Source organism: Drosophila sechellia, chromosome X, assembly GCF_004382195.2.
Source record: "Drosophila sechellia strain sech25 chromosome X, ASM438219v1, whole genome shotgun sequence".
In the NCBI taxonomy this organism is placed as follows: domain Eukaryota; kingdom Metazoa; phylum Arthropoda; class Insecta; order Diptera; family Drosophilidae; genus Drosophila; species Drosophila sechellia.
This window is the reverse complement of record NC_045954.1, coordinates 9171115-9184971: the sequence shown is the minus strand read 5'-3', so window position 1 is coordinate 9184971 and position 13857 is coordinate 9171115. Positions and strand designations below refer to the sequence as shown.

At 41.8% G+C, this 13857-nt stretch overlaps 1 protein-coding gene across 2 annotated transcripts in view; it reads left to right on the top strand.

Moving 5' to 3' along the window:
* The window catches only part of LOC6617457 (low-density lipoprotein receptor-related protein 2), a 135791-nt gene that overhangs the window by 104391 nt on the left and 17543 nt on the right, over positions 1-13857 (top strand). For both annotated transcript variants that reach the window (XM_032725117.1, XM_032725116.1), the window contains exons 3-4: positions 7795-7953; positions 8419-8550. In XM_032725117.1, the coding sequence (XP_032581008.1) occupies positions 7795-7953; positions 8419-8550 (291 nt within the window). The remainder of the gene's footprint in view (positions 1-7794; positions 7954-8418; positions 8551-13857) is intronic.

The following is a 13857-nucleotide window of genomic DNA, read 5'->3' as shown; positions in this document are numbered from 1 at the left end:
ATTTTGTATGCCAGGTTGCATTCAACTCCGATTCGAGTCAATGCCATTGTCCTTTGGGCCAGGACAAAAGGATTTTCACTAACAACAAGGCAGCCAGAGGATGGCAAAGCGAAAGAAAGCCATAATAAAGCCCCACAACGACACGAAAAGGAAGAAAAGCAAAAACCGAGCGTGGAAAAATCCTTTTGTGTCAATTTTAAAGCTGAGCCAGGGTTGCAAAACAAGCTGGTGTTAAAGAATGATATTTAATTCGACTATAATATTACCCTAAAATATATTCAGTTGGAAAGCAAGTAATTTTTTAAGCGTATATAGATAATATTATATAGATTATACGCTTAAATTATTCAAATGAGATCACAATCCCCCGACAGATAGTTTGAAATTGAATTTCCTTGTAAACATTACGTATACGCCCTGTTACGTCGGAGCATATTGCCCTTAAAGCTTATCCTCATTTAATGAATCGCATTCGAAAACACGTTTAAAAGTCTAACTACTCAGGAGTGAGACGACAACCTGAGTGCTTCCATCTCTCTCGTTCCATTTCTTGTTCTCTGTAGCACATTAAAGTTGTGGCAAAGTTCTGGGTTTTTTTTTCTTGTTTTTGTTGCATAAAATCTCAGTAGCTGAGTTTTTTTTCTCATTTTTGTTTGGCTGTTTTGCTGTTAGCACGTTATTCCCAATCCCTGTCTCTTTTCCACCAATCCTGCCTCTCGCTCTATTTGTTTGGGGAACGTGCCGAGAAGTAGACAGAGACAGGTTGAGCGGGGCTGAAAGAGAAGGCATGAAAAAAGAAAGCAGGCTGCCGCGCATTTTGGCAGGCATTAATTTCTCCCGTGTGTCACTGCCTATCAGTTTATGCCAGAGTTTAAATTTGCTTGTTGTTTTTCCTCGCTTTGGTTATTGGTGTTTTTGGTTGCACAACGTGTTTATGGAGTCACTTCTCCTAGTTTCTCAGTTTCCCGGATTGGCTGCAATGTCACGTACATATCTTTCACCCGACATTTTCCGCCCACTTTTCCGCCTCCTTGGGATCTTCTTCTCCCCTTTATTATCACTATTGACAAGCAAATTAAGCCGCCATTGTTAGAGATATTCTATGAATCAATTTTCAATGAATTATTTTGAATTATTTCGCTTTCATTATTTCACATTCTATGCGTGTTAAAGATGATCTTATTAGTTCAATAAATTAATATTAATATTAAGTAGTGTAGGTCGTGATTTACTCTGCCTTCCACTTCCACTGCAACTGAATACTTAAATGTCCTTGCATTGTCCTGCAGCTTTAAAGGTTCCAAATTTATGTACTGCTCGTTTGTATGCCATTAATTATGCCAGCTTTTCGGATCGTGGGGACTATTATTAATATGTGCACTGGTCGGTCGTGTTCCCGGAAACGGTCCGCTGGATCCAGGATCCTGGATGCTGCTGAATCCCTCCTGAAAGTAGAGTCCTTTGAAGTGCTTTTCGCTCTTGTTTTGCTCATTGAATGTGCGTAAGGTCATCAAATATAAATTGCGTGTGTCTGCGTCTTTCCGTGTGTGTGTTTGTGTTTTTGACCTGCAGTTGAAAGTTGTAGATGCGAGGGCTGGTTGAAAAGTTATGAACTTTATACTTTTAGATTGATGTACATTACACGCTGTTTAATGCTATAAATAATACTATCCAACTTAAAATTCATATTAAACTTATTATTATGAATTCCTATATTGAATGGAAGCTTTTCGATTCCCCCGCCCCGTTCGTGGGCTGTTTACTTTGCCCGCCGTCTGTGTCGTCGACGTCAACGTCATCGTCCGCATCGGTGGGCCACACGTCATGGGACCGGGAAGCAGGGTGAGGAGAACTGGAGGGGGGTGGTAGGTGGGGATGCCGCGGTGCAGGATCCACGGGATCCATCCATTGGCTTGTTGCCGCGGTCGCATTAACCCTTCACAGCCGTTGCGGGTCGACATTGGCGTCGTCGCCCACGTCAGCGCTAAAAATAATAGGCCGCCTGTGTGCATACAAATGAGTCCCAGGACAGGCAGCCCCCTACACTGGAAAAAAACCCTTAATAATAAATATATATTAACTAGCTTGTTTAAATGTAATATAAACAGTTTTACTTAGCTGTTTCTTAGGCAAACACAAACTTTGCTAAAAATCAGTGAAACTCTTAAAGCTCACAGCTATAGGAAAATGTTTTAAAAATTCTTTCTTGAATGCAAGTTTTTCACAATATTTAATCTTAGTACGCCCTAAAATTTAAGCAAACAACTTTTCCTCGCTCAGAGGTATTCCCTTTGAAAACGCTTTTTCCTCTGTGTGATTTTTGGGTGGGCTTGGCGTTTCGCTGGAGTGGATGACGGGGGATGGGGTATGGCTTCGAGCATGCAATTATGCCAGCTGCCCCGCCCCTGCTCCCTCTGCCCACGTCCCTGTCCGTTCTCCAATCCCCCCCGAACGACCCCCCAAAATGCACGCCCTTTTCTTTTATGGCCATGCTCTGGCGCCTGTGTGTCTGAGTTTTTGCCTTTTTTATTGCAACTATTTGCATGACAGCGTATAATAATTTACTCGTTAAAAAAAGGATCTCACTTTGGTGGCATAATTAACGGCATCTCTGCTGAAACCCCCCATATTTTCCATTTTTTTTTTACTTTTCACTTTGTTTGTTGTATTTTGTTTGGCTAAGTTGCATTTGGTTGTTGGCCCATTTCGCTGTTGTCTGTGTGTTCTTGTCCTCCAGCTTTCCATTTTTGATGCAATATTTATTTGCTTATTTATATAGTTGTATTTATTTAATTTCTTTTGCTCCTTGGCCTTTGTTTGCCGGCCAGGTTATGTTGCATAAATATTTAATTTATTTCCATTTATGCGCCTCATACGGAAATAAATTATTATTATGCTGCATCGTTTACTTGCTCTTTTTTTTGCAACAAACATGCATTGATATTTATTTTGATTTTATTTATATTTACCACTTTGCTGTTGCATTTTCAAATTTATCACATTTAATACTGGACAATTTGTCATGTTATTTAGTGTCACGAATTTATTTATAAGTCAATGCCGGAATATGCATTTTATGGCGCATTTTGCAGCGCTATTAATTATTTAAATAAAATTATAAATTAATCACAGGCGGCCACGCCCTCCAGCGGCCTCCCGTATCCACATGCATTCGCATCGAATCACGTACGAAATCACATTACTGGTCATCAGTGGGTTAAGCGGCTGCGGTCATCGATACATGGTCATTTGGTTGGGCAGAAACTGGGGGGATAATCTATGGGTGGTTGGAATATCTCAGTGAATGTAAAATAATGCTTATTCTGAAGAAACCAAACCTTTAAGATATTTTAAACTCAATTAATTGGCGTAACATTTACTTAAGCGACATTAGCATAAGTAAATTTTCGTTAAGTACCGAAATCGATCCAGTAAAATCCCACCTCCAGAAATGTGCCAGAGTCCTGCCAAGGAATTTTAAAACCCTGAATGGGAAATCAAAGGCAAACATTGTAAACTGAGACGTGCCCCGATGCGAAATGCCCGCAACAATTTGCCGGACATTATGACGCGGATTCATCGCTTTCGCATTACATTTGCCCTTTTCCATTTTCCGGCTGAATGTTGCGGCTCTTTGGAGTTTTCATTTCCGCTTGCCACACCGCGGCATATTAGCTAAAGGGGAAAGTTTGTACATTTGTATTTACTACCTTTAGATTTTGGTATATAAATATCACCATGAATTTACCAAAAGTAAGACAACATAATTCAACTTTATTTATTTATTCCCAAATTTAATTAGTTAACTGTTGTATATTTTCGTAGGGCATTTTAAAGGTCGGCTGTTCATCTGTTCTCCCACCAATATATTATTCTCTTTGGCTTCGTCTGCTTTTTTGGCTTCGCTTCCTTTATGACTGCCAAATGCACTCTCCACATGACCAAACTGCCTTAAACCCCTACAACATGCCCCAGCCATTATTCAAAAAGAACCCCCCCTCCACCCCACACTCCTTCAAAAAAAAAGGGGAAAGACTGCTCCAAAAAAAAGGGGCGGGCAGGGAAGAGAGAGAAAGAATCGTTTGGAGTTTGAAAAGCTGTTGCCAGTTATTGTCTGGCCCTCAAATGTATGCTATGTTTTTGCGGCTGTGTGCGACTGGAGATGAATATACCGGGTAGTATCCTTATCCATAACGCCGGCACTGTCTCCACAACCCCGCTCCCCTCTCCCCATCCTGTTACAGGCATTCCATTCCCAGGGGTTCTCTTTTAGCCAGTGGCACAGCCATCAATAAATAATAAATTGCCTATAAAAACTGATAAATTCATTGATGAATCTTCGAGAGAGTCGGAGCAGAGCTTTGCTCGGCAGTTCCCATAACGCGTTTGTCTGACTGCCATATTTGCGGCCACGCCCCCATAATCCCCGACCAGCGCCCCCAACGATTTTCCCCTCTTTAAGTGAGTAATGGAAATTCGTGGTAATAAATGTATGGCAAGCCTGGCAAAAGGGATGCTTCCAAATGCGGCATGCACTTTTTGGTGGCATCAGTGTGGGAATCCCCTCTGCCGTTCGTTTTAACCCACTAAAGGCATGGTCATGGGCATTGGATGCACCCAGCGAAATGTACCTCATGTATAGTATTTTAAGTGGGGAATTTAAGGAAAGAAAATATAATTTTAAATATATTAAAGTATTGCTAAAAACTGATTTTATCAACATAATAATTGATGTTTTATAATTAGGCATGGAATATTTCTCAGTGTAGAGTCCGATTTTTATAGGGTGAGAGGGCGCGGAAAAATTGTGAACTATCCATTCATGACATACTCAGAATGGAAATATGTATTTCCATTTTGATTTGGCCCAAATCCTTTTTGTTCTGTCACAACCTAAACATTGATTTATGCTTATTTCTGGGAAATTCAGCAAAACACAAGCCTTGGGAAACCGTAGGAGGAGCCAGTGCTTCAGTCTTTTTTAAACTAAATGTTTTGGGCTAAGCTGGATTGGGGATATTTAGTTTGAAAATCTGAAATTGAAAATGGGCCGGCGGAACAAAGGATTGGCTGAAAATGAACACTTTTTATTGGGCCAACACAATTGCATGCTCCTGTTCGAGCTTAAGAAGATTACAAATCGGTTTTAAGCTACTCAAAGTTCAATGAAAAATCTATGCGAAAAGGTATTTCGATCTGCTTAGGAAAAACACTTGCCACATAGGCAACTTGTTGTGCAATTTTAGATAGTTTTTTTCTTTTTTTTTTTGGCAGGCAGATTAAAAACTGGTAAGTTTGTTACCAACAAGCTGATGTTAGCTTTTCCAACATTTCCCTTGATTATTATGATTTTCCGTATATTAAAGTGTATTTCTCCCTTGCCTATTTAATCTTCTTTGTTTGTGATGCGTGGGAAATGTCTGGACCATCCATCCATCTATTCGTCCTGCCAACCATTCATCTATTTTTGATTTACCCCGCAGAAACATAACTGCAAAGGAAAATCGCAGACAAACATCATTTCCTGGCCGTTCCCTTTTGTTTGGCTATTTTTTGCTTGCTTTCTCCTTTCCTATTTTTTGTTTTTTTGTTAAATGTAACTTTAAGTGACGTCGCCAAAGTTGAGACGTGACAAAATTACAAAATATTTTGTAAGCTCTTAAAACCGTTGACGCTGCTGGCAGGAAAATGGGATCGGAAAATGGTGAGGTGAGGCAAGGACGAGGGGCAAGGACGAGGGGCAGGACATGGCCATAACATGGCCCATAACAATAAAAACAAATAGAAGCAGCAACAGCAACATAATACTTAATAACGTGCATTTTGATGTTGTCGCGGTTGATGGGAGGACAGGAATTTCCAGAGTTGGAGTTGGATTTGGGTTCGGATCAGGCGGCGGAAATCGGGTGGCTGAAAATCCGGAAGGGCAGACGGGGCCAAGTAAACTTCTTTCAGCAATTTGAAACCATTTCACTGGCAAAACTACAAGATGTACAATTACTTTGCAGCTAATGTGATGCATTTTCCATTCAATTTTGGATTTTCCTTGGCATATGCGCAATTATTAATATCATTTTGAGCTGCACAATGCGCTCCGTTTTCATTCTGTGGCAAGGCATGCGTACTTAAATTCGCAATGAATTGCATGACATGGCGGCATGGTGGCAAAAGCAGGGGCGGCGGGCAAAGGGGTGGCCTCAACTCCGGTTGTCGTCTGCGGTTTGGCTCTTATTATGGCACGGAAGCGGCAAAAATAATTTCGGCATGAATTGCCAAACGGAGAATGCACTCACTAATTAGATGCATAATTAGACATGAACTTTTCGGGGTTATTTCAAAGGTGGGCTTTTGGACGGCTGCGGCGGTGGTGGTGGAGGTGGTGTAGGTGGTGAAAGTGGCGCCCAACTTCGGTGGTTTGAGTGACTAACGTATTTGTGGCACATTAATTGGAAATGTTTCACAAGAAAGTTGAATTGAAGCCCGGAAAATGCATTACTCGTACAATTACTCGCATTTTGAAGGCTGCAAGTTAGATCGAATTTGGTTTTCTCGTATTATTAATTTAAAAGTCCGTGCTTAAGCTGCAACGATAGTTGGAAATTATTTTCGATTCACCCCATTATCCTGAAAGCCTTTTTCTTTATTCGATTTCTATTGTTATTTGACAGCTTCCTTGTGCATTTCCCACTCTGCGCACTCCATTCAGTTTCAATTCTTGGCTTCAGTTTGCGCCAATTCGGTTAACTTCACTTCGCATCGGGCTTAATTGAAGGAATTGGAAGTTGCAGTTGCAGTTGTAGCAGGTGCACCCGGAGAAAAAATGGGGACAACAGTGGGGCAACTTCACGCCGCCTTTCTCCACTTTCTCTCAGTTGGCGGCAAAAAGTCGGGCACGTGCAGAGTGCACGTAGCCGGAAACAAATGACATTGTCAGCGCCCTGGCCCCAAAAACTGAACAGTCGACCCCATGCGCCATTTTCCCCACCCATTTTCCAACGGTTTCCCAGCTCCCTGCTGCCTGCTCCCTGCTCTCTGCTCCCCGCTCCCTGCTCCATTTTCCCCGTCGAGAAGAAATCCCAGCTAAGCATTTCCGGTCGCGTTCTGACTTCCCTGCTCCGTTTTCCTTGGCCTCTGCTATTGCAGTTTTTCCTGCACTTTTCCCCCATGTGTGTGCCCGTTGCTAGTGCTTGTAAGTGTGTTAGTGTTTGTGTGCCAGTGTGTGCCTGTGTGTGTGTGTGACAAGGCCATTAGCCGCGGCGGCTTTGGCAGCCACAAAAGTTGAGGCGCATCCTTGCAGCTGCCATTTTATGACAGTCTTTTGTTGTCGGCAGCCAGAATTCCCTTTGCCTTTCCTTTGCCTAGCTCCCTCTTTTTTGGAACACTCGAAAAAAGTGCATTCTCAGCTTGTTAATTAGTAGGAAAGCATTTGTAATTCAAATAAGTATGAGTATACAAAAAAAAAACCAACTTAAATGTGGCAAACATTCGCATTGCTAGACTTTTTAAAGGCATATTTTTTCCCAAGTAATAATAATAATATTTGAAGTACTATAAATACATACTTAATAGTTAGTTTTAGATTATTATTTATTTTTTTTTTCACTATTACTTTCAAGTGCTAATTGGCCCGTTTGGCAGTTTGTTTATTGGCACCGCATTGGTTATTAGCAAAGTTTCGCAACGACTTGCGGATAAGTCGACTGACAAAGCGGCAGTCACATGCCAATTAGTGCGACAAGAAGAGCCCTCACTGATTTTCCGCTTTTGCCGGGACATTTTCCTTCCATTTTCCAGGTGGCAGCCTGGCCAGCACAGTTGGCAGCAGCAGTGGCATCAACGCGGAGTGTCCAACGGACTCGTTTCGGTGCAACAACGGCAAGTGCATCTCGCACCACTGGGTCTGCAATTACCAAAAGGACTGCGACGATGGCGAGGATGAGATGCAGTCGTGCCGTAAGTACCGTACCAATAACTTGCTGACCATGTGGATTCCATTCGGGAAAATCAAATTTTAAAAATATGACATTATAGACAGTAATTAAGTGGGGCCGCCCAGCGAAACCAAGGAAGTATTCAAGTGCTCTGTGGTGGCGATTCGTTGAATGGTTTCGTGATGAATTGAATTTCAATCCAGCTCTTATGCGCCGGAATTTCCGGAATTAATTAATTTGAACGAGTGCCCACTGAAGATCTGATTGATGCAGAAGGCACTTAATGAAAATGCACTCAAGCTATATATTAATTTTATTTTTTTTTAATTAACCCAAGATAAGCCTTTGCCAAATACTATATTTTGAACAACAACTGCTTGGTGTGAGCCTGTTAAAATCAAGTTTATCTATGAAGCGGGCTTAGTTTCATTTAAAATACCATTATTTATTTGTTTTTTTAAATATATTTTTTAAATCCATTTCACAGCTCCACCGGAATGCGAAACGCCGCAGCTGAATTGCGGGCAGTACACGTTCAACAAGACCTACTGCATCCCTCCACATTATCGCTGCGATATGATCGAGGATTGCGAGGATAAATCGGATGAGGCGCAGTGCAGTGAGTAACCCTAGATATATTCAATATATATACTATCTGAAGAAGACCCGGGATGCGGAAAAGCCCATTCAATTCGAAGGATTCCGTGCCTTTTCTCACTTGCAATGTAAATTTGTTGACACCACAAATATTGGCTAGGCGCTCGCATCCTCATCCTAAGGATGAGCCCCTAAAACGAATCCTTTCGAGAATGGGTGGTGCTATAACAATTTGCTCAGCAAAATGTTTACATTTTATTATGCCAATTTTATTTATGCAAATTTTGGAACACTGAGATGTAACCGAAGATCGCAGTTCTTGTTTTCCCAACTAAATTACACAAGCGTGCAAAATATTTACAGACATAAGTCTGTATATACATACATATATATTCCAGCTTATATATATGTATAAATGGTAAGAGAGAAATATCTATGAAATCCCCAAGGTAAAGGCCGCAAATTAGCGAGGAAAAGTCGAGGCGAACAGAAATGGATCAATTTGATGTGCGGCCATAAATCTTATTTGTGGGCCAGGGGTTAGGGGTGAAAGGTGAAAGGTTAACCCTTTAGCTAGTGGAATTGATGATGGCCGGCCAAAGTTGTTTCTGTTGAGAGGTTCATGGATGGAATCGCAAATGAAGTTCGGTGAAAGTTAGTTTCGTAGAGGGCAAAAGCGATGAAAAGTAAGCAATCCTCGGAGCAAAACTCAAAACTCCACTGGGACCAAGTGTGTGTTTCAAATTAAGTGGAATGCCACGCCACGAAGTCATTTCGATAATTTATTCTCAAGAAATAAGATACATAGTTAAATAATTGCATAGGGCTTACATATTTTTTCATAAATATTTCGGGGCATACATCTTACCTAATACCATATTGCCACCAATAAATCCTGGCTCTTGGCATTTTGGGATTATATCTATATCGCCGAGGACTTTAGTAATCCACGGACCCATCACTAGCCCACTTTTTCGGCACCTCAACTTGAAAGTCTGTTGTCTGCTCGTTGAGCAAAGACTTTAATGCATTTTCAACAGCTTTCGCTCGGTTGGACTTTGTATGGCGGATAGCCGTGTACAGCACCCCTCTCTTTCGCCGACTTATCGGGCCCTCTCTTTTCCGCCACCCTGGATTCTAGATTTTCTCCGGACTTTCCTTTTGGCATAAAGTTCAAGTGCATTCAGCCAGCAGACTGTGAGCCGCACATTTTGATTAAAAGTTTGCCGAGTGAGAATCCAAAGAAAGGGAGTCATGTCCTGCGAGAAAGAGACGGTGACAGAGGGGGGGCATAGTGGGAAGAGCGGGATGGCAGCATGTCCATGCAAATCGCCGAAAAGTGCCCAAGACTTGTAGAGCATTTATTGCTTGTTATTTAAGATTTATGCACCCGCACACACCGACATTCGCGCACACACCAACACACAAACACACACACTGAGTCGCAGCGACAGGCAAACAAATATTTAAATATCTTTGAGGCGACCAATTTCCAAGTGTCCCGCTTTTCCTCTTTTCCGCTTTTCCCGCCTCTCGCTTTTCCGGCATCCTTTTGTGCAACTTCAGCTTTGACGACTCCCGCTTCGTGAAGAGCGCGGGGGAAAATGTGGAAAACGGCTAGACAAACGCCCTCACAACTTTGTCCTGCGTGCGCCATCTCTTTCGCACCGCCGCATGCCGCCTCGCTCGCACACCTAAGCCGAGCTAGAAGGCCAATTTGTCCGCTCAAAATGGCTCTGCTCCAGTTGGCTATTCAACTACTTTACCAGACACATTTTATATAATATATTTGTTTAATACTTTACTATGTGAAAGTATACTGCTGAAATGAATTCTTTTATTTTCCCTATATCGATTGTAAAAAATATATTATGATTAATATATTTGCTATTTTTAGCTATTTTATAGATACTCTTCACAACTCTGATGCCGAAAAGTAGAAAAGCTCGGTTGGCAGTCGCTCCTTTCTGGCGCAGAAAGTTGTGCCGGCACAAGATCAAGTTTAAATTTCATTTTAATTTAATAAGACGTTGCCGTAATACGAGTGCATTGCCTCTCTTTTCCGCCCACTGTCGCTGTCTCTTTTGCCGCCCATGCTGCTGTCCTTGTCGCACTTTGTTGCGCAATAATTTATCGCGCTTAAATGGCGACAAAATGTTCACTCTTATTGCGTTCTTAACAAATTTATTTTGCGTACGTGTCAACGCGTCGTCTTCTTCAGTCAGGGTGACAGTAGCCCCCTGCCCCCTCTTTTCCATCACTCCCTTTTCCCTTTCCGCTTTCCCTTTTCCCAACGCCCATGGGCCACGCCCCCCCCCCCCCGCCTTAAACTAGCAAGCATGTGGGTGTGTGCGTATCTGTGTTTGTTTGCCTTCGTTCGCCTTTGTTTGCTTAATTTATGGCATATAAATATTAGAGTGGGCTTATTTCAACTATTTAATTACTTCAGGTGTTGTGCGAACAGGGAGATGGATGTGGATGTGGATGAGGATGAGGATGTGGATGTGGCAAGATGGGGTCTTAACCACACACAGGAGTATCTGGGGAGTCAGCGTAGTCATAGCAATGAACATTTCATATATACATATATATTTGGATATATATATATACATCCCCAGATGTGTGCAATTAAAATCAGGGGATGTGGTTGTCACCTCAAAACAGATTGTTTGCCTGCGAATTAGAATTTTCGGCTTTAGATTAAGTCAACAGCTGAATTTTGAGAGCACTTGTTTACTGCATTGTGAAAACACATTTAAGGACGATATTAAAACGGAAATCATAAAACATTAGCTAGATAATTAGCATTCTTTTCTAGTTACCTTGTACAAAATATATATAATCTAGTTTATTTGTTCTGGGTGTAATTATAATTTAAGAACACCTCGAACGCAACTAATAACTGTGAGAACAAACAGCAGACATCTGCTGCAAAGTTACCTTGTCTAACAGCCCAGCCACCGCGCCCACTTTCTCTTCCACTTTCGCCAACTTTCGCCCACTTCCGGCCGATTATTTTCGCTTCCGTTTCGCCGGCGCTGCGGTCGCAAGTCAACAAGCTGAAACTGAAGCATAAATAGAGGCTGAAGCACTCGCACTCGTTTACGGCTAAAACGAGGGGGTGGTGTGGGTGGTGTGAGGTTACGGCAAAATTTCCCGTCGGACATTACGCATTTCGCTTTTAATTGCAGGCAGCATCTAATGAGGCAGATATGGCTGCGTAAAAAGTGCGTAAAACTTGGAAGAGCGAAGAGCTTAAATTGTCATTACCAGAAGCCTTCGAGTTTTCCCAGCACGAGGAAAAACAACACCCCTTTTAGTACCTGTCCGCAGAACTTAGGGGTTATAGTCACCTCCATTTCAGTTGAGTGCCTCATCCAGTGATGACGTCTGTCAATGAAACAAATATAAAGAAATCTACTTGCTTTAACTATTATATACTATATAGAAATAATAGGTAAACAACCATTATTTATTATAGTCGCAAATCAGTTAAAATGTCAAGTTATCTGCCAAATTTCCATTTGCCAAGCGGCTTAATTTATTTACTATACGTTACTAAGTAAACACTGATTTATTAAATAGAGTATACTTCACTTTAAAGGGTTAAAGTAAATTACAAGAATTCTGTTATAATTTTTAGTAGTTTTTTGACCCTGTTTCGGTGCCCTCAAGCTTACCTCTATGGTTGTCCAATTTTGGCGGTGGAAAAGCCAAGTTTTCAGCACTGTTAACTGTCTCATAAACTGTCATCGCCTGCCTCCACCCCCATCCCATTTCTGCACCCCTTTCTCCCCTTCCACCCCCACCACAGACCTTCTTCCGCGCTCTTCCCCCTTTTCTCCAACTTTCTCTGAGTGGCGACGATTGCAGCTGACGTTTATTTGACTGCAGCTAAACGTGACGCGACTGAGGGGCGGTAGTTCGGGCTGAAGGCGTGGCACTTGTCGCGCGTAATTACACAGCCCTTCAGAAACACCCCGCCAACCCGCCGCCACGCGGAAAAACCCTCTTGGCCTTAGTACACGCATAAAAGTCTTGGCTTGCAATAAAAGTTAATGCTGAGAAAACAGCGAGCGAAAGAACCAGAGAACCCAATTAGAAAGTGTTTGGCGTACAAAAAAGAAATAAATAAGAGAGAGAGAGAGAGGCAGCAGTGGGTGTATTTGTTGTTTGTAAATGCAGAAAAAAAACGCTGCTTTTTGGTTAAACCTTAGGGCCAAAAGTTTTGCAGCCAAAACGGAAGAAAGTTCTAAATAAAAAAAAAGGAAAATTAAGTGGGTAAAAAATTAAGAAAAATGCACGATAAAATACGGTCGAACTCTACAAATAGTTTTCATAAAAAAAAGGAACTTTTCTGGCTTCCATTTTGATTGCATTGCGAAGTTGCACAACTTGCCACGCCCCTCGTTTGTCATTATGATTTGGCTTTAATGCAATGCAAAAGTGCAGCTAACGAATTTGTAACAAATTGCGTGGCGTAAATCATTTGGCCAGGCCAGGCTACGCCCACAAATTGTATTAACTGAAACACATAAATGCCACAAAGTCGGGGAGAAATGGCTAACAGAAGGGCGGATGCATGGTGGAGCAAGAGGGGGTGGGAAGAGGGGTGTATGGGGCTGCCCCGAGTGCGTGACACATTTTTATGATCACCGGAGTCGGAGGTGCACAAAGTTTTCCTTCCGCTGCTCCACTTTGTCAATATAAAAAGCAGGGAGCCAGCAAAATAGATAGTTACACAACAACAAATAAAAGTTGAGAATTATTTGAGTTAAATACACGAGGCAGTCAAAAACTATAAATTATTGAGGATCCAACATGGCGTATACTTGATATTTTGCATTTCAAAGTAATTCAATGCATAAAATATATTGCGTTTTCATTTAGTTTAATTTTGATCAATTGGAAATGCTTAATTTAATTGACGGCAAAAATCCATAATTGTGTTTAAAATATTTAAAGTCAACTAAGTTCTTCACACACACACCTGTTAAATGTTTGTTTAATATATATGTATATACTTTTTTCCTGCGCTGCTCGTACCTGCACTCACACACACACAGACACACGCACACTTGCACATTCAGGACACACACAGACAGGGACACTTACACAGACGCAGCGCAGGATACGCATTCCATTGTTTTGCTTGGAGAAAGTTTTGCGCTGTCGGGGAATATTTATACAACTTGGCTTGTTTAACTTGCACTAATTAAGTTTGCCCTGCCACACTCGGATGCTCCCGTCGGGGTCCTGTTGGGGGTCCTCCGGTGGCCCCCAGTTCCACGCAAATGTTCCGGGAGTTAATCGAGGGGATTGGGAATGA